Source organism: Galendromus occidentalis, unplaced genomic scaffold (genome assembly GCF_000255335.2).
Source record: "Galendromus occidentalis unplaced genomic scaffold, Mocc_1.1 scf7180000077495, whole genome shotgun sequence".
NCBI classification, from domain to species: Eukaryota; Metazoa; Arthropoda; class Arachnida; order Mesostigmata; family Phytoseiidae; genus Galendromus; species Galendromus occidentalis.
Window position 1 is genome coordinate 123577 of NW_003805483.1, and position 23444 is coordinate 147020.

General features: G+C 52.6%; 2 protein-coding genes across 2 annotated transcripts in view; one reads left to right on the forward strand and one right to left on the reverse strand.

Annotated features, from left to right (window-relative positions):
- The window catches only part of MYPT-75D (Myosin phosphatase targeting subunit 75D), a 30432-nt gene extending 16116 nt beyond the window's left edge, over positions 1 to 14316 (forward strand). The window contains exons 3-10 of the mRNA XM_029112323.1: positions 8787 to 9003; positions 9241 to 9469; positions 9928 to 10053; positions 11631 to 11706; positions 11811 to 12055; positions 12191 to 12428; positions 12805 to 13062; positions 13538 to 14316. Coding sequence (XP_028968156.1) covers positions 8787 to 9003; positions 9241 to 9469; positions 9928 to 10053; positions 11631 to 11706; positions 11811 to 12055; positions 12191 to 12428; positions 12805 to 13062; positions 13538 to 13647 — 1499 coding nt within the window. The 3' untranslated portion in view covers positions 13648 to 14316. The remainder of the gene's footprint in view (positions 1 to 8786; positions 9004 to 9240; positions 9470 to 9927; positions 10054 to 11630; positions 11707 to 11810; positions 12056 to 12190; positions 12429 to 12804; positions 13063 to 13537) is intronic.
- A 1772-nt stretch (positions 14317 to 16088) lies between these two features.
- Positions 16089 to 17362, reverse strand: LOC100904144 (gastrula zinc finger protein XlCGF8.2DB-like). The gene is made up of 5 exons (XM_029112329.1): positions 17248 to 17362; positions 17008 to 17148; positions 16698 to 16865; positions 16309 to 16538; positions 16089 to 16220 (listed from the first exon to the last, which is right to left on the reverse strand). The coding sequence occupies exons 1-5, from the start codon at positions 17360 to 17362 to the stop codon at positions 16089 to 16091; spliced, it is 786 nt and encodes a 261-aa protein (XP_028968162.1).
- Positions 17363 to 23444: the final 6082 nt, after the last annotated feature.

Below are 23444 nucleotides of genomic sequence, written 5' to 3' on the forward strand. Positions count from 1 at the left end.
TCGGGTGACGGTGATCGTCACTGCGGAGTTCCTCATCTGCGAAAGTTACTAGCTAATTTTCTAGCAGGTGTTCATTAGGGCACCTTCGTCGGTCGCTCCACTTCCGCAACTCATTTTGACGCTGAAAGCGAGGATGCTGAGCGCGTAATCCCACCGCAAATACGGGGTCGGCGACATGATGGCATTTTATCCGAGTTTCCCCATTTCTCTGCCGAACTCCGGTCGAAATTGCGAGAGTCTGTCGTCGACCCCGTGCTCCCCGTGATGCCCTTCTTGGGCAACAGTGTTGCGCCAGTTTCCGCGTCCTCGCATTCGCAACGAACTGACGTCCGGGGATCGCGTTGAATTCTCGTCGTTTTTTTTCGACACAATGTTGCGGGACGTTCTCGTTGCCTTCATTTCGAGTGTATTTCTGGTTCGTCGAGCGGAGCCTGTCGCGGATTTCGTGACAGAGACACGACTCAGGCCCCGCTCCAGCCTTCCGCCTACGGCTCCGTCTGACCGAAGGCGTTCCGCAGGAAAGCGCTAGTTCCCGAGAGCCGAATGCGGCAGGAATTCTCGGGACTCCCGGTCCGACTTCCATGGGCTCGAGCCGCGAATGAATCTTAATTATTGTACCTATGCAGTACGCAGTCAGGGTCATATTCTGCACGACGAGTCTCGCGACCTCACAGCCTCGGGACGAGATCCGTTTCAATCTGACCTGACGCAGCTTGTGTGAGTTGGAGTCGCTCGCGACGGACCTGCGTTCCACGGTTTTGAGTCGTCGTGACGGTAATTAGAATCAGGAGGAACGTTATCCACATCGTCAGCTAGTGATGAGCTTGGCACCGCCAGCGCGCGCCGCCGCGACTACTTTGAATACTCTTTGATAGCTGAGCGAGTTGCGCTGTCCGGAAACCATCGGACTCGCGGCATCGTAAGGGAGCTTTGCCGAGCTCGCAATATTCTCGAGCACGTAGTGAAATCTCTTTCCAGTCAGAAAGGGTTTCGGCGTCGAGCGACGGAAGATCTTGTCCGAACGGCGGAATAATGAGTCGCGCATAATGGAGTGCTCTGGCGCGGGAAGCTTCATTATCACTTTCCACAACAAGGGAAAACCTTCATGTCGTCGACGAGTTCGAATGGAGGGCACAAAGTGTTCTTCCGATTCCCTTCGTCGGCGAGCTGCTCGAGGTTCCAGCGCGGAATCAGCAAATGCGCTTCCTGTTTCGGTGAGAGAAAAAAATCGCTCGAGGTGAATGCGACTCACCCCCGGCACGAATCCCCGAACCAGAAAGCGAGGGAGATAACTGTACGCGGGAGGACACGTTCGCTCGAGTGCGGGGAAAGAAGATGGCGAGATCCGAGAGGCGCGACGATGACGGCTCGAACAAGCGTCGGTCGGCCAGAGGGAGGCGGACGAAGAGAGGAAAAAGTGGACTTTTCTGTGATGGGCGGTTTGTCAGATCTCTTCAGTTCTTCTCGCAGATGAGTTAGTTGCAGCAGCTCAGTCATCCGTCTCGTGCAGATGGTCGGTCAGGCGGTCGACTGTCGGGTGGCTCGAACGGACGGACGGTTGGACGGCATTAGTACCGCTGGGGTCCGTGGCGAGGCGGCTTCGGCTTGCGTATTCTCGGGTTACAGGACCACTTCGGTCAGAACAAAGAGTTGAGGGAGTCAGGGAGCCAGGCAGGCGGGTGGGCGGCCGGCCAGCGGCGTCCTTTCCTCCAGATTGCGGCTAATAGCGAGCCACGGCTGAGGCAAGCACAAAGTGAAGGGATTCAGGGTGACAGAGTGCGCGATTCTTCGCGTGGACTAGGTTCTGAAGATAAAGTGGGGCCCATTTTCGTCGAAACAGCGGAAGAATGACATACACAGTGGAAGATGGAAGGGTGACGGAGGCTGGAACAAAGGAATCACAGGCCCAATGGCAAGATTGAAAAGACGCCTTCAGATCGTCGGGATTAGCTCCGTCGGATTCCCGTGGCGTCGACTCGATCTAAATAAGAGCCTCTCGCAAGAGTCTCTTGCCGCGAGACGGCGACTATTCATACATCGATAAAGGGGAAGGATCGGAATCGAAGGATTTGGCTCCGGATGGGCGACCGAGGCCACGGAACGGTCACACGCTCAGATGAGGCTGCGGCACTCGTCGGTGCTCGGGCCCAATTCTAGAGAGGGGTGAATTTCTTTTGCTTTCACGAGCCGAAACGTCTGATTGAATTTCTTTGTGAGTCCCTCCACGCATTTCCCGTCCTCCTCTCCCTCGCTCGGAATCGGAAGCTGCACCGATTGACTACCAAATGACTCCTGACCTGACCCGACTCGCGTGGGGAGCGGCCCAGAGCGGCGTCGGGAACGCTTCCCACCCGCCTTCTGTCTCGCCGATCTTGAAAACCTGGGCATCCCGGATCGCTTCTGAGTTTTCCTGGGGTTATAATCGACCGACCTCCGGCAATTTCTCTTACTCACTGAGAAGAACCGCAGCATCACTCCGATTTTCCGCAAGCTGAAGATTCCACAGCGGAAACTCTGAAACGAGAGTTCACACCGCGATGGATAGGTCGCGTTTGGTGTCGGTCGTGTCCTCCAGAATTTGACGTAGAAAATAACCGATTGAGCGGGTCGCGTCAGCGCCCCGAGCAACTTCGAATGAACTACTTCCGAATGAGAGAACGCGACAAACAGCGCGTCCCTGAGTAATTTCAAGACAATACCGGGTGAATGCACGTTCTACCGCATTCAGCTCCAGTCTACAGGAGGCGGAGGTGGCCTTTGTCGCGCATGGCCGCTGGCCACGACAGATGCCTATTGCTCGACAAAGGCTTGAATGCCGGCGGGAACTCTAGCGAGAAACTTTCTTTGCAACATTGGCCTCCAACAGGATGAGCACCACCGACGAGGACACGAAGGAGCTGAGCATTTCATACTTCACCGCGGATCCCGGCGTTACGATACCTGTCCGAGCTCATTGCCAGGCAGGCTCCAAGGCTCAGAGAGAAAAAGTTCCGAGCAACATTCTGACGAGCTTGGCTCGGAATAATTTTCCCAGTAGGACTGTCATAGAACTCTCCTGTCGTAGGACTCGCGAACGAATGGACTAACTAGATGACGGCTGGAATGAAGCACCCTGCGGCAAAACGACTTACCCCCCCCCTGTCTCCCCAGCGTCTCGCTGCATTGGGACATTGCAGTCGTCGGCGACATTCCCAAACGTAGGTGTCTGAGAAGGAGCTCAACGGTCCACGAGCGTGGGGCGCGACATAATTACCGGGTCGTCCTCGCGGGTGACGACGCCAGATTTCCCCGCGTTGCCGAGATATAAGCGCATAGACCGTCGTCGGCCGTGGGTAGAAAGACATAAGAATAGGACCTGACGCGCATGTTCATTTGGCCGAGCCGGAATCGCATGGCAGTCCCTCGGGGGCTGAGCTCATGAGCGGCGACCTGGTCGAACTCAATCCCCGAACCGAGATAATGTAGCCCGATACGATCGACCATCGATCGGGGCCGGAGCCAACCGAGCTGGATCGGAGCCGGCGGACACTATGCCTTGGGATCTGCCGTTGACAAGTGCTCCGAGCAATTTGACACGCAGCTCGCCGAATCACTGTCTTTTGAGCGATATAAAGTTTGGCAGAATGCCTGCTGGGGACAGTTCCGCTCGGGGCGTTCAGCTGATGCGTTTATTGCTTGGATACAATGCCCTCCCATGTGTTCAATTGTTCGCGTTATCAGCGAGAAATGCTCCCGCTTCGAAAGTGTTCTCTGCATGGAAATCATTTCCCCGCGCGGGAATTTCGCTCAGATTTCTGAAGAGTGCGCTCGAGGCGCTCCCGGTGGATGAGAAATGGAAAGTCAGGATCCAGGAGGGAACTTTTGCTCGGTCTTGTCGCCGCGGACAATGGTCATCTTCTGTGGGTTTTTGGTCGGGCTTGGGATGGGAGAGGACTGCCGCTCAGAGACCTGGTGGGATGATTTCAGCTAGACTAAAAACCCGAAATGTTGAACAATGGCTACTCAACTTGAGCGGATCGAACGAGAGGCCTCATGGACCGTAGGAAAAAGCACACAGGGAACGACTCGGAGAGGATCATTCAGGGACATTATAGCGCATCATTCCGGGCTTCCCCGTAAGGAGACCCTGAGCATTATGCCTAAGGAATGAATCTGGGACCTTGATCGTACTCTGACGTCGCGCCGCCAGGTTGCGGTGGGAGGGAGTTGAAGCAGAAGTCTCTCCCAAAACTCCGAGAAGTGTCCGCGTTGTCTTAAGATGTTTTCGTGACTCGGGGCAAAGACCAAGGACCCAGCCGGTTCGAACGATCGATTGAAGAGTTTCCAAAGGGCTCGATGTGAATCGGAATTACCGGTTGTGTCTTGGAGCGTTCCTCCGTCGATTTCGAATCGCTTCCAAGAGGTCTGCGATTCTCCCCATCTGGAGGGAGAACATCCCTCGAGCTTTGATCTCTGGTCTCTGGACGGCTGAGGCGTCTTCCTCCCGATTGGATATCGATGATCATGCGACATGAACAAATCCTCGCTAAAAATAACCCGCCTCGTGATAGTCGAATGCTCCTTTGATAGGTAGAGACCGTCGCCGACGGACACGGAAGACGATCTAGAAGTATCGTCTCACTTTTTTAAGGATCATCGATACTCGTCCATCGGATCGAAGTGTTTTCTCCCTAATTTCGTTCTTCCAAGAATCAAGCGAACGAATGTGCTTTGCGTGGTTTGCGGATGTTCGAGTCTTGGAATGCTCTAGCTTGGAGAAAGTCGACAGATCCGCCCCCCCCCCCCTCCCTCGGGTCCCCGATCGTTCCACTCCATCCGCTAATAGAAAAAAGGCCCTTTCGAGCCAGTCAAACCCTAAATCGGGTTTTAGCATTACGAGCTTCCCGATTGAAGGCTGCTCTGTCCCTTCACTGGGATTCGCCCAGAGAGGGATCTATTCAGGGTAAAGTGTTTGAAACTCGTTCCCCAACGTTTTCTTCGTGAAAACCTTTCAAAGCAATCGAGTTCCTCCACAAAACATTTCAACGCCTCTCAGATCTATCCGAGTGACTGTTTGCGATTGGAACTCTGGGTGAGACCTCTTTCGGATGACTGATCCCTTGTCACAAATAATCTGAAGGGCTCAACCTTCTCATGGAGGTTCACAATTCACGATGAAGCAAATAACGCTGCCAATTGGGAGGGATCTAAACTAGGGGTAGCGAGACCTCATGATCATGCGTCTTGCAGGAGACAGGTGGAGGAAAACACGACGAAAAAACAGAAATCCTCATCTGAAGTCACACGAAGGCGATAGTTCTGGTCCACCGTCTGTCATAATCGCTGGACAGCGTAAATAAGCACAGGACCTGATCTGGGCGACTCCAGTAATCCCACGAGGGACGTTACCTCCCGGGAGAGGGAGCGCAACGGGTTCTCTCATGCTCGCTTTCCCAGTCGGGGCTAGCGCGGATGTATCATTCGGTCTTCAAAACTTATCTGCCTCATTCCAGCTCGGGATGGGCGCGACAGAGACGATCCGGAAGTCCGTATGTGCGCAAAAGCGGTATAACTCTAGGGCTCTCGAATTCTGCGTTCGAGCGATAGTACGTCGGAGAGCTCGTTTCCGCACGAACAAAGATAGTTTCTCGTGGGCCGGTTGTGCGATTCCGTCGCAAGCTTGTTCAAATGGAATTTCCCGGTCGGAGTCTTCGAAGAATTCCATATAGAATCGAGGGAAAAGCGAAGCCGATGGAGAACTCTCACGACAGACTCCGACTCGCTTTTTCCCTTACTCCCACGGCCACCTCCACCACCTCATCTAAGTCTCGGATACGATTGTAAAATTGAGGCGGCTCGGGCGGAAATCCAATGTCGTCCGTAGCGGTTCTTCCTTCGAGGACAAAAATCCGGTACGATTCTTTTTTATCCGACGACGCATCGATATATCGCGGAATCGCTGGTTTTTAGCGGACCGACTTGTTTGGTGTTCCTCTGATAGTTTCGCCCTCGTTGACCCCGCTCGGACCGAAAGGTGGGCGGTTATTCCGAGCAGTGGGACCAGCCTGAGTTCATCGATCAGAAAATCGTTTCGTGGCTTCGTGGACGAAGACGCGGGACGTCTCTGATCGGAGATCGCTCCGATATGATTGAAAAGGAATGAGCTTCTGACCGGACGAGTGCTCTCAAACCCCGCGTCTTGCACCTCTAAGATTCTGTCGCAACCACTACGACTGGACTAGAACCTGCGGAGACAACGCCGCTGCGAACTTTTGTCGTGCGGAGGCTGACGTTTAAGGTCCCGACGGTTAGTTATGGATCAAGAGATAGAAAGCGAGCGAGCCGTCGTCAAAGTATACACGTCCATTAGGAGCTCTCTCGCTCGTCGTCCATCCTCCTTTTTGCCACACATGGCCGAGTTTGATGGTCGGCGTGGATCCCTTATTCCTTTGCGGCCGAACCATATATGCCACCGCCGTGGCGCAGCACGGACCAGCGGCAATCCAGCGAGAAGAAAGAGGAGCCATCGCAGCAAGAGCTCTATGTATGCGATACTCTCAGTGCGATATTCATCCCTGATTGGATGGACGCAGAAATGACCGATGGTTCGTCCCTTCGTCCGTTTGTCGGTCCCCCGTCTCGCTCGGACGCTTGGTCGTTGCTTGATTCCAGCCGCCCGGCAGACCAATCGGTCAACTCGGACGCTAGTGAGCTCTTTAGGTCTGTGTCCATTAGAGCCTTCTGCTGCTCCTGAGCGTCAGACTTCCTTTCGGTAGTACACCTGACTGCTGTTAGGATGACTCGTCTTCTGTCCAGGACCTCACCTGTGCCGCCGAACGAGCGGATCATGCTTCTGTACTTCTGTGCAAGCACGGATGAGTTAGCTCCTAGATACAGCTCGGTCGGTTCTGACGCTTGACTGCAGCGACGGTACTTCCAAATCGCTGCGAAATCCTGCGATTTTCCGTTGGGACGGATAATGGAGCTCAGCGAAGCTTATGCTGATGCTTCTGTCCGCTCTCTTTATCGCTCAACCTCAGCAGATCTCTCCTACGCATGGATTAACGCAATGTACGGCGCGTATCCGTCGGGAAGAGGCATCATTTGTCACCGCGGCGACACTTTTCGTCACTTCACCTCTCGGCGGCGTGCCGTGTTAAGATTTATCACAAAGCCTCGACAGTACTAGGTAGTTTGATGCTTTCGGGAGCGAGTACACCTACGCTCATCGAGGTCCACCTCCAAGGAAGTTAAAAGTCTTTTGGTCTTCCGATTATTATTCATCGAGGTAAGCGGGAGAATTTTCCCGTCCTCTCCGGGCGCACCTGTCTCCCGTTCGTAAAACGTTTTTCCGTTGTGAGCGTATAACGAGCTATCGAGGGAACGATGGTGGGTCGACGGCCGTCCGGGGGCGCTAATGCGACGTCTCCGAGATTAGCCTCGCGATCTCCGACGCAATGTCGATTCACTCGTTTCCATATGTGACATCTTACATATTTACCGCGTCGCTTTTGCGATGCCTATCAGTCCAGAATCACCGCGGTGTCCGACCACGGCGGACCATGCGAACCGCCTCGGGTTCGAATGCCCGGTACACGGCGTCGATCGATTGGACTCTGGCAGAATCTGCGTTATCGAACGCAGCAGCCTTGATCATGTGATCCTTCAGCCAGGCGTGAATACAAAGCGACAGCTGCTCTTGGCCGTCGCGTCCTTCGTCTCGCTCGGAGGACTAAATTTAGAAATGCGACAATTACAAGATCTCCTCCAGCAGGTTGCGACGGAGCTGTTGCCCCAATGGGTACACGCTCACCCAGCCGCGGGAGCAGCTGACTTGTCCTGCACCAACACCTACTATCTTCCCCTCCGCCTCCTCAGCTGACTCGTTGCTAACGGTGCGCGAACTCGGGCTCCTGCCGGCCTGAGCCCCACCTCCGATCGGTGTGCTGCGAGTTATTTCTGGACAGACTCCCCTCCCGGGGACTTCGATATAATCCCGGCCACCAACGACTACAGTGCTTGCTCAACCCTTCTCATTCCTTGTGTGGAAGTCGTCGAGCGAACATTCCCAGCTCTTGGAATCTAATGAGAGACCCGGATGGGGAATCAGCGCGGAACATCTAGCAATGTTCGACGATGAAACCTTACGATTGTGATTTTCTTTCACGCGAACGAATATTTATGTATCGTCGGAAGACTTGTTCCTACACTACTTGATCCTTCACGAGGGTGTCTGCGTTGAAGTTGTTCAATTGAGTAGCTCTCTCGGCTCGACCGTGCGAGAAACAACGTGAACGAACGCTTCGCTTAGACATTCATCAATCTTCGTCGAGGGAGAGTTTTATCATTTTTTCCCAGATGTCTATTCATTCTCTTTGCTGCTGCTGCCTTGCTTTGCCCGAAGTGGAATGTAAGGGCCTCTAACGGGAATCGTCGTTCTGTTGACGACCGGCCGTCGGCGTCCAGACGGTTGTCTGACTCGCACGTTCCCACCGAGCGTGTCTCCTAATGGATCACTCCTCCAACACTGTTACGTAAAACGCAGCCACTTAATAGAATGTGAATGTGAGACTTTGTGCTGTTCCCGTCGCGGCGGACGTATGTCGCGACTCCGATTCCCGCCGCGGATGCAGCAGCAGCAGCAGCGTGAACGACCGACGATCAGGGACGATATTTATCTTGCTGAGGAGAATAGCGATGGGACGTAATGTAGGCGAACGGACCTGACCACCGGAGAGCCCGGGACGAAGTCTTCCTTGGTCTCACATGGCAAGTTAAGTAAATGATGTGCTTTCTCTTCCTTTCAGTACGGCGTCTTTTAATGATGGGCGTGTCTCCGGATTCGACGAACGAGGACGGTCTCACTGCATTGCACCAGTGTTGCATAGACGACAGCGAGGAGATGATGAAGCTCTTACTGGAGTTCGGGGCGAACGTTAACGCGAAGGACTCCGAGCAGTGGACTCCTCTGCACGCAGCTGCCACTTGTGGGCACATACACCTAGTCAAGTATCTTATTCTCAAGTAAGTCCTCTTCTCGTTTGCCGATGTCGTTGTCTCCGAAGACGTTCGCTTCCACGGCGGCCATACCTGTGGCCGCTTCCGTCAGGGTCGGATACGTACACGGAGTCGAAACGGCGGGTTTCGTGCCCGGACCCCGAATTCTTCGGACTCCCAGACTCGATATTATGTCTATACACAAAAGGTGTAGCCCGATCCGGACGATTGTAATTATCTCGAGAAAAATTTTTCATTCTGCAGAGGAGCGGACCTTCTTGCCGTTAATGCAGATGGAAACATGCCGTACGACATCTGTGAAGACGAACAGACCCTGGATCACATAGAGACGGAAATGGCGAAGAGAGGAATCACTCAGAACACAATCGATACGACGCGAGCAGCTGCTGAAATGCAAATGTTGAAAGATTTGAAAGAACATAAAGCACGAGGCGGTGATCTAGAATGGAAGGACGAGCAACTCGCTACACCGGTGAGATATCTTGATTTTTCGAGTCCTTTTCGGTCGCCTATGCGATGTTGAAACAATCTTCAGAATCATAGGTTATTATGAATGAGCATCTGGCCAGCAAAGCTCCACCAGCTTCAGCAGAAGTCAATTTTTTCAAACTTTTAAACACCCAGATCTACTCTAGAAGAGTGAATAAAAACGTTTTGATTGAGTTTTTTCAAACTCTTGCGCGGAGTTGTCCTCGAACGCCTCCCGTTCTTCATTCGAACGAGGGGTTAAAGTCTCGAGTTCGCCCCTTCCGACGCCTCCCAAGAAATAGGACGGGGGGGGAGAATCGGCGGGTCCCCACAGGCTGAAAAGCGTGACGTTAAGCCCCGTTTCCTTAGCGAAATGATCCGATAAACACAATGTGTGAATTCTCGAGTTCTCTCGGGGGCTCTCGGTCGGCTGACTCGCTTATTGATATATTTCGTTTTCAGCTCCATATTGCCGCAGCGAACGGGTACATATCAGTGGTGGAATTCCTTCTGGAGAACGGAGTGGCCACCGATGCCGCCGACTGCGACCTTTGGCAACCGATCCATGCCGCTGCATGCTGGGGTCACGTAAGTTATCCAATTCCTTCACAACCTTCTGCGGATCCGTCGATCGTGGAGCATACCGGAAACACATCATGTAGAAAATATGTAGTATCAGGAACCAGGTCAACGAGATTCTAGCTCCGGGGTTCTGGGTCCTGATACGGCCGGCGCGGCGCCCGAACGAAGCGAGGAGCGAGTCCCCATCGGATCCTTTGCTCAATGATTGGGAGCATGCATCGCGCTTGCCCGGTGGAGATTCGATCGGGCTCGAATTCAAAGAAAACACGAATCGTTCCGGTATCGATCATCGGCATGAGTATGCGTCGGGAGGATCCCGCTCTCGGTATGCTTTCCTGGGGCTGGAGACGCGCCGCGGGGACGCAGCTCCTCGAGCTTGGATTTTCCGTTTCCCCTCGATCGTTGCCGTTCTTTCCTTATCAACCCCGTCCTTCGGCGTGCCTCGCTGCTAGTCATCCTCTCTGCGCGTCTCGATTACGCCAGATTCGGATATCTCCCCTGGACGGGAAAAAATGTCGCGATTTAGCTCCGATATCGCACGGTTCGCGTGCGTGGGCGCACAATGACGGCTCGACTATGAACCTGAATTCGGAGTTCGGGTGACCTCCCTCGAGGGAGCCCGTCATCGGGATGCGTGGGCTTGTTTTGAAAACAATCGATCGACATTCCGCCTGCAATTTCAATTCGATGCGGTCCATGAAACGAATGACTTAGACGATGGCGGTGTCGTTCTCGTAATATTCCTCACTTCTCCCGGCGATATCGATAGTTGCCGCGGCCCCGAGCGCGCGGTCCCCGGTCGAGAGAGAGTGAACAAGCCCTGGAGTTTCGAGGGTGTCATGTCGCAGCGACCAGCGGCCTCGGTCTTCACAAAGTTTCACAGAAAAGCGATCGAGCAAGGGAAAATAGCGATTTACTGAATGGCAGCGAGCCCGCGAGGATGGGGAAGAACGATAAAAACCGCAAAAAAACGAAAGAGTCAAGAGAGCAACGAGTCTTCGTCGCCGCAAGAGCTCACCGTCGAGGAATGTTTCCGCTCCGCGATGAAATCGCATCTCTCCTCGTTCTCCGTCCGTGTCTTTTCTTCCCAGCCTCCCCTTCCATTCGACCCGGAGGCTTCCTCATTTCATGACCCAATCGGGAGAGGTCCTGTGGGTCTCATCCCGTGATTCATGGCAGATGCGTTCAACTCGCATCGCACTGGTGTTCTACTTTGGAACTTGTTTTCGTATAGAAGACCTGCCGAGCACCTGGGAGCTTGTAGCTTACGCGACGCATGATTTTCTCGCGTGCCACGTCCGAGGAGTCTATCCCGAGAGATTCATAAAATACAATCGACCTTTGCGCCGGTTCCAAGTTCGCCGTTCTTGAACCCTCGGACCGGAAGATCCTCATTTCCCGAAGTCTCCTCTTCCGGATCCGCGATCCACCACGCTTTGATAAATGCGCTCAACTTGACTCAATCGTGTGTCCGATAATAATCGAAGCGGAATCGCGAGCGAATAATCTCTCATGATCTTCCAATCATCATCTGTCTGTCATTCCCGACGGTGATGATTAATCATCGTATCATCTTTCCTCAGCCGGATGCTGTGGAGGTCCTCGTTCAGGCCGGTGCCGATCTCAACGCGAAAACGAAAAACGGTGAAACCCCTTACGGTGAGCATTGAGAACTTAATTTCCACTACTTCCCACAATTCGGTGTCCTTACACGGTCAAGAGCGCGTTCCGGGTTGGATTCTCATCCGCATAATTTTTCACAGATATATGTGAGGATCCCGAGCTGAAAGAGAGAATCAAAGAACTCCGTAATGAGATGGAGATCAGACGGCTGTCACAATTGTCACAAAGACTTCGGAGAAGCCACAGTCAAAACACTCGGAGTCAGAGTGTGCGGCGGACTAGCATCCGCGAGAAGAACAAGATCTCGAGACGGGAGGCGATCGAAGAGGCTCGAATACGCCAGGAACAGAACCGGAACAGTGCCAACAGCCGTCCCAACGACGAGGTCCGAAGTTCTTCTTTTCTGCGGGTCGATGATAATGAGCTCCGCATCCGAAGTTTTCTCCTGTGGTTCCCGTCCATTCTCGGCCGAGAAGAAGATATTTTTCGAACTCATGTTTTCCCTCTTTGCACGCAGGAGGACTCGCCGAGCGGCTCCCCGAACAGTAACAAACTCCTCCCGAACGGGGTGGATGCCACACGATCCGCCGGGGACCAAGTCGATTTTGCAGCAAACAACAATCAGATCAAGGAGTCCCTGGAAATGCCCTTAGGTATGAACCCGCCAAGATACGAAGAGGTGGTGCAGGGTAAGCCCAATCACACCTACGAGACGATCGCGACTACCACGACAACGACGGCACCAAAGAGTCCCGAAGGTATGTTCCTTCGAAAATATTATATTTCCGCGATTAACATGTTTATACAAGATGTGATCACGACGCCCTCTGTCCTCGATATGGTTGCGTCAGCGGGCGGTATGTCCGCAAGTTTCCGCGCGATGATTTCTTATAATCGTAGCGAATCCATGGGGTCCTGGAGAGACCCCGTCGTTTTTCTGTTTGTTTTCTCTTATCTTCCCCTCTACCTGGACCGTTCCTCAAGTTGTACATTCGAAGCGTCTGTTGTTCAATTTGCATGTCAAGCAAGCCAGTCTGTCCGCTCGTTCGCTCGTCCGCTCGTCCGCCCGTCCGCCCATCAGCCAGTCAGTGTCCCCGCATGTTCTAACGCTGCTTTCGCCTCTCGCCTTCACAGCCGTTAAGGTGGAGATCCATGTGACAGTAAACACCTCGTCTGGAAGTTCCGCGAGCCCAGCCAAGGGTCCCCTTCCCAGTCCCCCCGTATCCTCCTCCACCCTCGTACCCGCTCCTGGTCCCGGATCCTCTTCCACCCTGCAGAAGACGCTTTCTGATCTGAAAAAGCATCGCACGGATCTGCGCGCTAGCGTCAACCGCAGCAGCTACTGCACTGCGCTCGAAAACGGGGCCTATCCATCTGTGCCTGCCGCCACAGGTCGGTAAACTCTGCTGAACACGAAACCAACCAAGAGCTTGCCTGGCTTCTTGTCCCGCTCGGAAAATTCGACAACAGACAATGCCTCTCGACTCTTCCCCCAATCTCTCCATTTCTGCCTTATGATGACGTCATCCATATCCCGACTCTTGACCCATCCTCTGCGTTTCATTGGGCTCAGATCTTGACCTAGCATCGTTCCTTCTCCCGAAATGATTTTCGACTTCAAAAGCTTCCGCCAGTACTCTCAATTTCGAAGATGTTGAATCTGAACTCGTGCTCGAGTTTTCCGGTCCGCGCGATGGCCGATAGCTTCTTGTTTATTTTTTTGTCTCGAACTGGATTCGAGCCTCGGATCGGTCGGGCTCGAACATAGATATCATTCCAGGTTTTCCAATCGACGACTGCGGTCTAGGTTCCCCCATCCCGAGCGGTCTTTGAGAAATTCGACGCTAAACGGATCTTCCTCTTCCAGCAGGACCCACCCCAACGGGAATTCTTCATGACTCTGACGTGAAACGTTTTCGCGGCGCGGAAGTAGTCGGCGGTGAAAGCGGGGCACGCTTTTGCTGCTCCTTGATGTGAATGTATATACTCGAGAACAGAGACAACAAATCAACGTCCACGAACCAACTGCTGCGGAAAGCCCCAATGAGTAGACGTTTGATACGGGTGGAGAGCGGATCTTGCTCCTCCCTGCTGTATATGACGTACCGGTGGATCGACTGGCGAGGTCGGAACGTTCTCCCGACCAGCATTGTTGACGACGATTCCGGTTCAAGAGGCACGCGAGGCTCACAGCGGCTGCTCCGGTCGCGTGTGGCATCCTCGAAGCGTTTGTGAGTTGTGAGCAAAGGAACGCGCACGAACAACTGCCGCTCCGCATTCTGTTGAGCTCGTTTTACCGCGAGTCGTTGGTAGCTACACTGGACCCGAATTTCGCTAAGGACGCTGACGCGTTCCGAGTCAGGCACCGATTTCGGTGTGTCCTAGCGAGTCGCAGAGAATTCGAAGGACGCATCAGTTTTCTCCCTCAACTTCAACTTGTGCCCCAATGTTGCGGAAGGAGTCGGGAGGCGATAATAATTCCTCTTTTAGATCCAGATCGCTCTCCTCGGACACCTTTGGAATCTAGCGATGGCACCCTGAGAAAAAGATCATTCAATGGAAGGGGGGATTATAGGTAATCCGATAGAGTGATGAACGAAAGATGACCGTTCGGTAGGCTGGGACGCCAACGGTGTGATTTGAGTTTTAGATCCCGCTGCGATTCAGTGGGTAGAGAATCAATCACCGGAGTCACGATTTCGTCTCTGACCTTCTGTAAATAATGTTCCCGGACTGACTCCGAGTCCCTGGCTTGCGGAGGCAGATGAAATCTTAGCACATGCCGTTATGATCGATACTTCGAGAAAGAGTCCCGTATCCTTCCAGATCGTTTGACTGATCATTTTCTGGATCGGTAGGAAGTCAGTTTACAGAACGCCCCGCTACCTGCGCTCGTCTGGTTTCGTTTCCCTCTAGTGCGCGGTCTCATCAAAGCGTCGATAATCGTCATTCTTCGCGGGAAGATCCGGGACCCCTTATCTGTGCCAAATAACCCATTCAATATGATATCCGGCAGCGTACGTAATGTCAAGACCTTGGCGATTTTGACTTGAATGAAATATGCGGACGGACGCCGACTCGATCACGACTCCGGATCACGAGAAGGGGAGCGAGAAGTCTCATCTCCCGTGTCGATGAATGGCGAAAGACACCGACATTTCCCCGTGCCGGAAACCGTGAGGAGGGCATCGGAACGGTGGGACGCTCGAAATATCGGCCGCATCGCATTTCGGAAATGTGCCGTTCATTCCTCAAGGGGCCAGGGATTTCGAGTTTGACACTTCTACCGCAGCGATGTAGACTGTTAGAACGACACAAGCAAGGAGACTATGGATTGAGCCATTTGGCGTCTGCGACCGGCTTCGAGACCGGGAACTAGCTAGGGCCAGTCCGAATCGAGGTTGTTGCTATGCGCCTAGCGCGTGGTGGTTCATCGGAGCGGGTTGGGCGCGGAAATGCCGGCTCTCGCGGGGATCACTCAGAAAAAAATAACGAGAGTATGATGGTTGTAGATCGAAACGGATGAGACACGACAAACGAGTAACTTGTTCAATCAAAGGTGGAAACAATTGCTATCGACTCCTGTATCATAATATTTTGTGATGGTTACAATAAAAAATCAATGGTTGGTACCAAAACGATTGCAATTTTCGTCTCTCTCGCTCGGAATGGATCGCTTTCCATCTTGTTGAACAGGAATCCCATCGCCTCTCTCATTTACCTGATCAATTATCTCCATTGGAACTCGCAGCTAGACAGGGGAAAGAGTCACGAGGAACTCTCACGTACCACGGTAAGCTCTTGCGAGCGGATCGCAGAACTGGGTAGAGGATCCTTACAGCTCCCATCTGCGGAACCAGATTTTCTCGGGGAGGCATCAGTATGACCGAAAACCCCAATAAACTAAATTCACGTGAATATTCCTGCCGGACCCTCCGTACAACTTCTCATGAGGGCGTCGGGCGGCTGCTTCCGACCTGAAAACGATTGATTAATCCAACCTTCTCGATGAGGCGACCGTATCCTTTCGAAAGCCGTGAATCAAGCTTCCATGTCCTAGCTCCCCTCGCCCTGGAGCATGCCCCGTTGCGACACATCACGTCCCGTCGGTCAACAGCGGGCTATAGCGGATCCCGCATGAAGTCAGCATTTCTGGATCCTCAGGTTGAATCAAGTCTAGAATGAGTCGATGAGATGAATCGTCGGAGGAACACTATTCGCGAGCAATGAAGATCTCTATTCTCGTACCGTGCTCAAGAACACTGGTCACTAAAACCTCGAAGCGTGAGAGCGGATTAAGTACCATTTCCATAAGGTTAAAAGGAGGGATCTTATTCAATCAAATGCTCCGCATGGTTTTTCAAAAGGATGTACATAGCGCGACAGTGGAACTCGGAGCCACCCAGCCTCGAATAGAATCACTCCTGCTCGATATGTAGGACCGCGTGAATACCCAAGAATGTCAGGCTCGAGAATTTCGCTGGACAACGGGGACAGGTAAACGGTCGCGGATCCCGGTGTATCTTCAGATGATCATTGAGGAACTCATTCTGGGAAAAATGGAATCAGCGGTGATTGATGCGAGTGAACACATGAAAACTCTTGAGATAACGAGCTCTCCTAGCTCCCGACACCTACCCGTGAGAACTGTTTCCCGCAGAATTGACAATCATGCGACTCTAGCGACTCGCTCTTGAAGTTGTAGTGCTTCTTCATATGGCTTTTGAGATGGCCCGACTGAGTGAATGTCTTGCCGCAGACTTCGCAGGTGTATGGCTTGTCGCCGTCATGGATCCGAAGGTGATTGACCAGATGACCGGACTGAGTGAAGGCCTTATCGCACTGATCACATTTGTAAAGCCGAATGCCTGGTATTGCAAAGAAAACAATTTACTCAAGAAAGTGCCTAAAGAATGCTTCCTGTGGCCCGGAACGTCTCAAAATGGCATCCAACTCTCCCGAGAACTCTGAAAGGTTCTGGAAATGCTGTGTTCAGAAAATTCCCCCAATGCAATCAGGAGCCTCACCCAAATGAGCGCGCTCGTGATTCCTCTTATGGCCACTCTGCGTGAAGCGTTTGCCACAATAGTCGCACACATAAGGTCGGTTACTAGTATGACTATTTATGTGTGAGATCAGATGGCCTGATTGAGCGAAGGATTTGTCGCAGATTTCGCAGACAAAGGGTTTCTCACCTGGAATATCGCAAGGGCGGAACCGACTTAGTTTTACGAGAAAGTCGCCGTGGATTTCTATGGAAATAAAATTTGACTTTCGCCCCCGGAGGATGAGATCTTTTGATGATATTCGAGCATCGCTCGACCGGACTCGACCCACCAGTGTGCAGGAAGAAATGAGCCCTCAGATGACCGAGCTGTTGAAAAGTCCTCTCACAAATGGGACAGGTATTGTCGACGCTCTTGATGCCTCTCGAGGATTTTCGTCGTCGCTTGATCTCTCTTCGCGGACAATTCCTCGCTACGGGAAAGTCTTTCGGGGTTGCGATCGAATTTGGAGTCTTTGTTGTGGAATTACGGATTCTCAGGGAAGTTCTCCTTCGTCCGAGCCAGGGAGTACGGCTCTCGGGAATCGGAGGGCTCTCCGACCGGATCCCTTCTGGCTTGTTCTCATCGATCGTCTCCCTATCCGTCAAGCAATCCACGCCGTCGAAATAATGGAGACCGTCGAGCATCTCGTCATCGAGATCGAGGAAGTCCGAAATCTCTGATAGTCTGTCGGAAATCTCGTCGGCGTCGGATTCCGTGGAGCAATCAGAGATTTCGGCCGGAGCTTGGATATCTCGAATTTCACGCTTCTGAATCAGCCTCAGCGATCTCCGGTATACGGGACACTGTCCATCCGTACATGCAGGCGCTGGAAGTCTGAGTGAAGCCGCCCCAGGAACGTAATCTTGATCGGCATCCGTCAGTTTGCGAGGCTTCCGTTGGCGGCCGGGTGGTGTTCGGTGATTCAAATCTGACGAACTCCCTCCGACTAAAGACGCTGCAGTCCTGATTCGTGGCATTCTTCCTCTCGAGAGGATCTCTCCTGGGGAAATATCTCACTCGCAAAATTATCGATACGAATGACACCGATAGGTCCAGTCTACTAGAGTGGGAAACAAGTTCTTATCCAACGCGGGGAGCTTCTCCAGAAATATCCCCATCCGAGTGCTCATTGATTTCAATGAGGATATCGCATGGAGCTGGAATACGGAAACTGGAACTAACCTCGGCGCGAAGGCTCAGGGGAAGGCAACTCTCTTCGGTCTGAGATAGAATTGTACTTCTCTATTCTGGTCGGCGATGATGCTGAGCAGAACCGATGTATCGGACGTAATTTCGGTCTTCTTCCTTCCTTCTCCTTCCTCACTAAGAGTCGGTGCCCTGAGCTCCGAGTACGTCTCGTCGGTAAGGTTGCCGTTAACGCCTCAGCGCTTTGCTTTTCAAAATTTCCGTTGTAACAAAAAAGAAGAAATTTACACTTGGAGAGAATCGCACTAGTGGAGAGGGGCGGAGCAGCGAACGGATTGCACTTCGTCAACGATCAGGGGTGACTTCATTCGCGCTCCTCTGCACAGAATTTCCGCGGGAGGGAATCGCATATCTCGAGAGACGCCTTGCTCCTGCTCCCCAGAATTCGGGGATCGGAGAATCCCAGGAATCGATGCAAGGAGAGTCCCGAGTTCCGACTTATTCTTAAAGATGGCGTCAAGTCTGCTAACCGCTCCGGGGAAGCACTGTGCGCAAGCGGCCGAACCCGTTACCTCAGTCCTTATTGTTAGATGTGTTGTGGAAGTGGCAGGAGTAATGGCAAGCAGACATGTCTCGATCATAATAAACGACGCACAGAGAAAAGTTGGTGTCTAGCATCTACCGCACGAGGCCGTGTCTTCACTCAGGGCCCCGATCATGACATGGTGGCAGCGGTAGACTCAAGAATACTCAACGAGTGCCCACGCGAACTTCACACGAAGAGTAGGACCCCTCGAAGCTTAGAATCGAGAAGCTAGATATCATTGAAGACATCGCCGGTAAGAACAAATCGGCGGAGGAGTAGCGAAGATTCACGGACCTCTTCGAAACCTACTTGATAGCAACAAAAAATCAAACAAGGAAGAATCGGTGAAATCGGCTCTATTGAAGGTTCTCGGAGGAAGGATTGTGCTGGACGAATACAACAACTCGTTCAGCGAAACGCCGCCGAGAACGCCTAAGGAAGCACTGGAAACGCTTGAGAAAAAGTTCAACGCGGGAGAGTCCGAGCATTACCGAGCTCATGTGTTCTGGACGAGAGCCCAGTTGCAATCAGAAACAATCGCTGAATGGCTGATTGACCTGAGAAAAAAAACGCAGCCCTGCAAGTTCCAAGAGGAGGATAGGATGCTCAGAGACAAGATCGTGGCTGGAGTCGCCTGCAGCTTAACCAGGCGGGAGCTACTCAAGCAAAAACAGTTGACGCTCCAGGAAACCATAGATATTTGTCTCGCGATGGACAATTCGGCTACCCAATTGAAGAGCTTCCAAAGGGCGGGAGCGCCGCGAACAGAGCGGACGATCGAGGGGGACGGTACCGCCGCCCCCGAAGCAGACACATTTGCGTCAACGGAGAGACGTCCACGATTCAATGGACGCGGCCCGAAGAGATATCTAAACAATAACAGCTGGCAGGGTCGCAATCAGGCGAACCAGGGGTATGGCCCCCAAATCCGGTGTCGGCACTGCGCGAAAGGTCATCGTCTGGGGGACGCGAATTGCCCAGCCAGAGGGAAGCAGTTTGCGGTTTGCGGGAAGTTCAACCATTTTGCGGCGGTGTGCTCAAAACGCCAACAGAGAGTGGAGACGATTAACGCTGATCAGGCGAATGCGGAGCCGACAGACGAAGAGCTGCAGCTCATATGTATATGCGATGTGCTCCGAACGGAGCCGAATGATCTACATGAAGTGTGCGGTCCGGGAAAATAACGGAAGAATGACCCGATTCCAGATCGACAGTGGAGCGAGTTGCAACGTCGTACCGATATCGCAAGTCCCGCAAGCTCGACTCAATACAACGATCAGACCGACACTGCGAGTTTACGACGAAACGACGTTACGCTTGCTGGGGAAGACGAAGATAACGCTGACACAGCTGAAGACAGGCAAGAAACACGAGGTGGAGTTCGTAGTAGTGCGGGAGGAACTCCAGCCCATCTTGGGTCGATTCACGTCGGAGAAATTGGGCATCTTGAGCGTTGATTACAGCCAGATAGATTCCGTGACAGAGCACATGAGCGGAGCCGGAAAAGAGAGCGACAGCGAAAAGAAAATGAGGCAACTCGTGCGACTGTATCCGGGGGTTTACGACGGGGAGCTGGGGATGTTCCCGGGCGAGGTCAGGCCAACAGTCAAGCCGCATGCCGTGCCATCGTGCAACGTTTCGTGCACGGTGCCACCGCACCTGCGAAGCCAGCTGAAACAGAAGCTGGAGCAGCTGATCAAACGTGAGGTCATCGGAAGAGTCGATCATCCTACACAATGGGTGAATCGCCTCGCGATACAAGGGAAAAAAAACGGCGATCTCCGGATATGCCTCGACCCAAGAAAACTGAACGAAGTTCTAATAAGGGAGGTGTTCCATACGCCGGCGTTTGACGAAATCCTCCCGAACCTGATCAAGGTGAAGCTGTTTTCAAAATTTGATTTGTCCGATGGGTTCTGGCATTGCAAAATGGACAAAGAGAGCAGCCAACTAACCACCTTCCAGACGCCGTTTGGCCGTTTTCGTTTCCTCAGGATGCCATTCGGGCTGAGTGTCGCGCCGGAAATATTTTACAAGAACCTGGTACACCTGCTGGAAGGCTTGGAGGGCACGCACGCCCTGGCGGACGACGTCCTGGTATGCGGACGCGGAGAGACGCTAGAAGAGGCCGAACGAGACCATGACAGGAACTTGAGCCGATTCCTCCGACGCTGCCAAGAAAAGGGCATCAAGCTCAACAAAGAGACGACAACGCTGAGAACTCCAGACACAAAATTCTTCGGGATCATCCTCACGGAACGCGGTCTTCAAATCGACTCGGAGAAGCAGAAGCGGCTAGCAGACATGAGAGCACCGAGACACGTCGTAGGCCTTAAGAGTTTCCTCGGGATGCTGGCTCACATATCAAGATTCTTACCTGATCTAACACAGGTGCTCGGCCCGCTGCGGGAACTGTGCAGATCGGGGCGAGAATGGGAATGGGGAGCTCCACAGAAGGACGCTTTCGAGAGGGCGACGACGATGGTTAGCCGGAGCCCAATCCGTGCGTTCTTTGATGTGGAAAAAGAAGAAGAGATAGAGTTTGATGCCAGCAAGGACGGGCTGGGGGCGGCCCTGATCCAGGAGGGGCGACCCGTGTTTTTCGCTAGCAGAGCGATGAGCACGACAGAAACCAGGTATGCACAGATAGAGAAGGAACTTCTCGCCATCAAGTACGCCCCTAATCGGTTTCGATACTTCAAATATCCGAAGTTGGTAACAGTGCATAACGATCACAGACCGCTCATAAACATTGTGAAGAAACCCCTGGACGACGTTCCCCTTCGTCTCCAACGAATGCTGCTGGATATTTAGCGATACAACGCGAAACTTGTTTACAGGCCCGGTCGCGAAATGAAGTTCGCCGATGCTCTTTCTCGATGTCCAATGAAGGGAAGTCCCCGGATCCAAGCGGAGATCAGGATCGTGCGACTTCTGCCGATGAGAGATCTCACAGTCGAGCTCCTTCGTGAACAAGCGCAAGAGAGCGAAGAATACAGACGACTCATAGAAACCGTGCGCCAAGGATGGTCAGAGTCGAAAAAGAACCTCAAACCTGCAGTCGCTGAGTTCTATGCCTACAGGGCACGCCTGACAGTCGAAGATGACCTAGTCCTATGTGGAGACACGATTGTGGTGCCTCGGAACCTGAGGAAAGAGTTCATCAGAAGATCATGTTATGCGCATATGTCGGCGGCAGCTACGTGGCAGAGAGCGAGGTCGTACCTCTTTTGGCCGCGTATCAAGCAGGTCAACACATTCTACAGTGCCCTGGATGCCAAACGTATCCGAGCGCCCCCAGGAAGGAGCCCATGATCCATGATCCCTCACGAGATCCTTACGAGACCGAGGCTAAAAGTGGGGCTCGACATCGCAGCATTAAAAAATCAGAAAATCCTCGTAACAGTGGATTACTACTCCAATCTGGTAATCGCCATGCCATTACCAGACCGGCCCACATCAACGAGCATTGTAAGCAGAATCAAGCAGCTCTTCATGATGTTCGGACTCTGTGAAGTTATGATGACGGATGCGGACCCGTTGTTCCGATCAACGGAGTTTCTACAATTTGTTCGAGAGTGGAACTTCCGTCATGACATGTCGTCATCACACTACCATCAGAGTAACGAAAAGGCAGAGGCTGCAGTAGCCATCATAAAGCGCATCATCCGTCGGGCCGGGGCGGCCAAAGAAGAATGGGAGCGGGGAGTGATTGCATACAACGACACGCCGCAGGAGAAACTAGAAGGAGCCACACCGAGTCAAATGTTTCACTCCCGCAGGTTCAAGACAGATTTACCGGTCCGACCGCGCTTGTTGCAACCGGAGATCAAAGCACACGGATACGCGATCAGGGCAAGACGCCAGCACCTTGAAAGGATGAAGAGATCATACGATAGGGGGGAAGCGGGCTACTGCCGCTGCGATGCGGAGAAGCTGTGCGCGTTCGCCCAACCAGGCTGGGAGTGACGGACAGGACCCATGGTCAGGTTCAGGAGACACTTCCACATCGAAGGTACTTGGTCCAGCTGGACAATGGCGTGACTTGTTATCGTAACAGACGACACTTAAGTGAAAGAATCTCAGACGGAGCAAGAACAACAACAAACAGATACGCCGATTCCGTCGGAACATATTGAGACAAGATTCGCGGTCCATGCATTTCATCACCAGTTTACCCGAACGCCACCACGATGCCTGTAATGACTGTCGCCGCCGGACATAATCCGGGATCCGGAAGATACGGCGGAAATTAGCACGCGGGAACATACCTTAAGGTAGGGTCTCCGAACGATATCAACAAATCCCGTATTCTGTGATTTATACGCTTTCCCGTGATTCCAACCAAGTCAGTAAACACGCGCCGTATTATGATATTTTATTATAGGTATAGCTCCTTTCAACTCTATTCAGAGTGGGTCACTGAATTTGATGATTGATTGAGGACATAGTGAGACGAAGATTTGATGTAGTCATCGAAAACAGAGAATCTTTGTGGATCTACCATGATTACCCGATCTCGGGTTTCGAATGCCGATTCGATCATATTATTGTGAGTAGCCATCACGTTTTTGCTCAGAGCTGCCGCCGAGCCGATACTGGACATTCGCCGAGCACTCGGCAGCCCCTCTATGAAGTTATTGGATTGGAGTAGTTTCCAATTTATTGAAATTAACCGGAGGTTTCTAAAATGCTTCTAATATCATTTTGTGAAAAGATATTTCGCTCCGTTCATTTTCCTGCTCGAGCTTGCGTGGATCGTGACTCCACTCATGTTCAATTACAAGCTCACAGCCGCTCCGACGACGAAAATGATCATCACCACTGCCCTCGATAGAGGTCAATATTGATTCGGGAAACTAGGAGCCTGAACGGTGCATGCCCCATTTGGCATGTCCATAATGCAGTCCCGAGAACTCCGCCAAGATTCCCGTCAAAGCTTCCGTCCGGAGAAGCGGGTTCCATCCTAGCTGCCGACGGATTTTGTCTCGGTC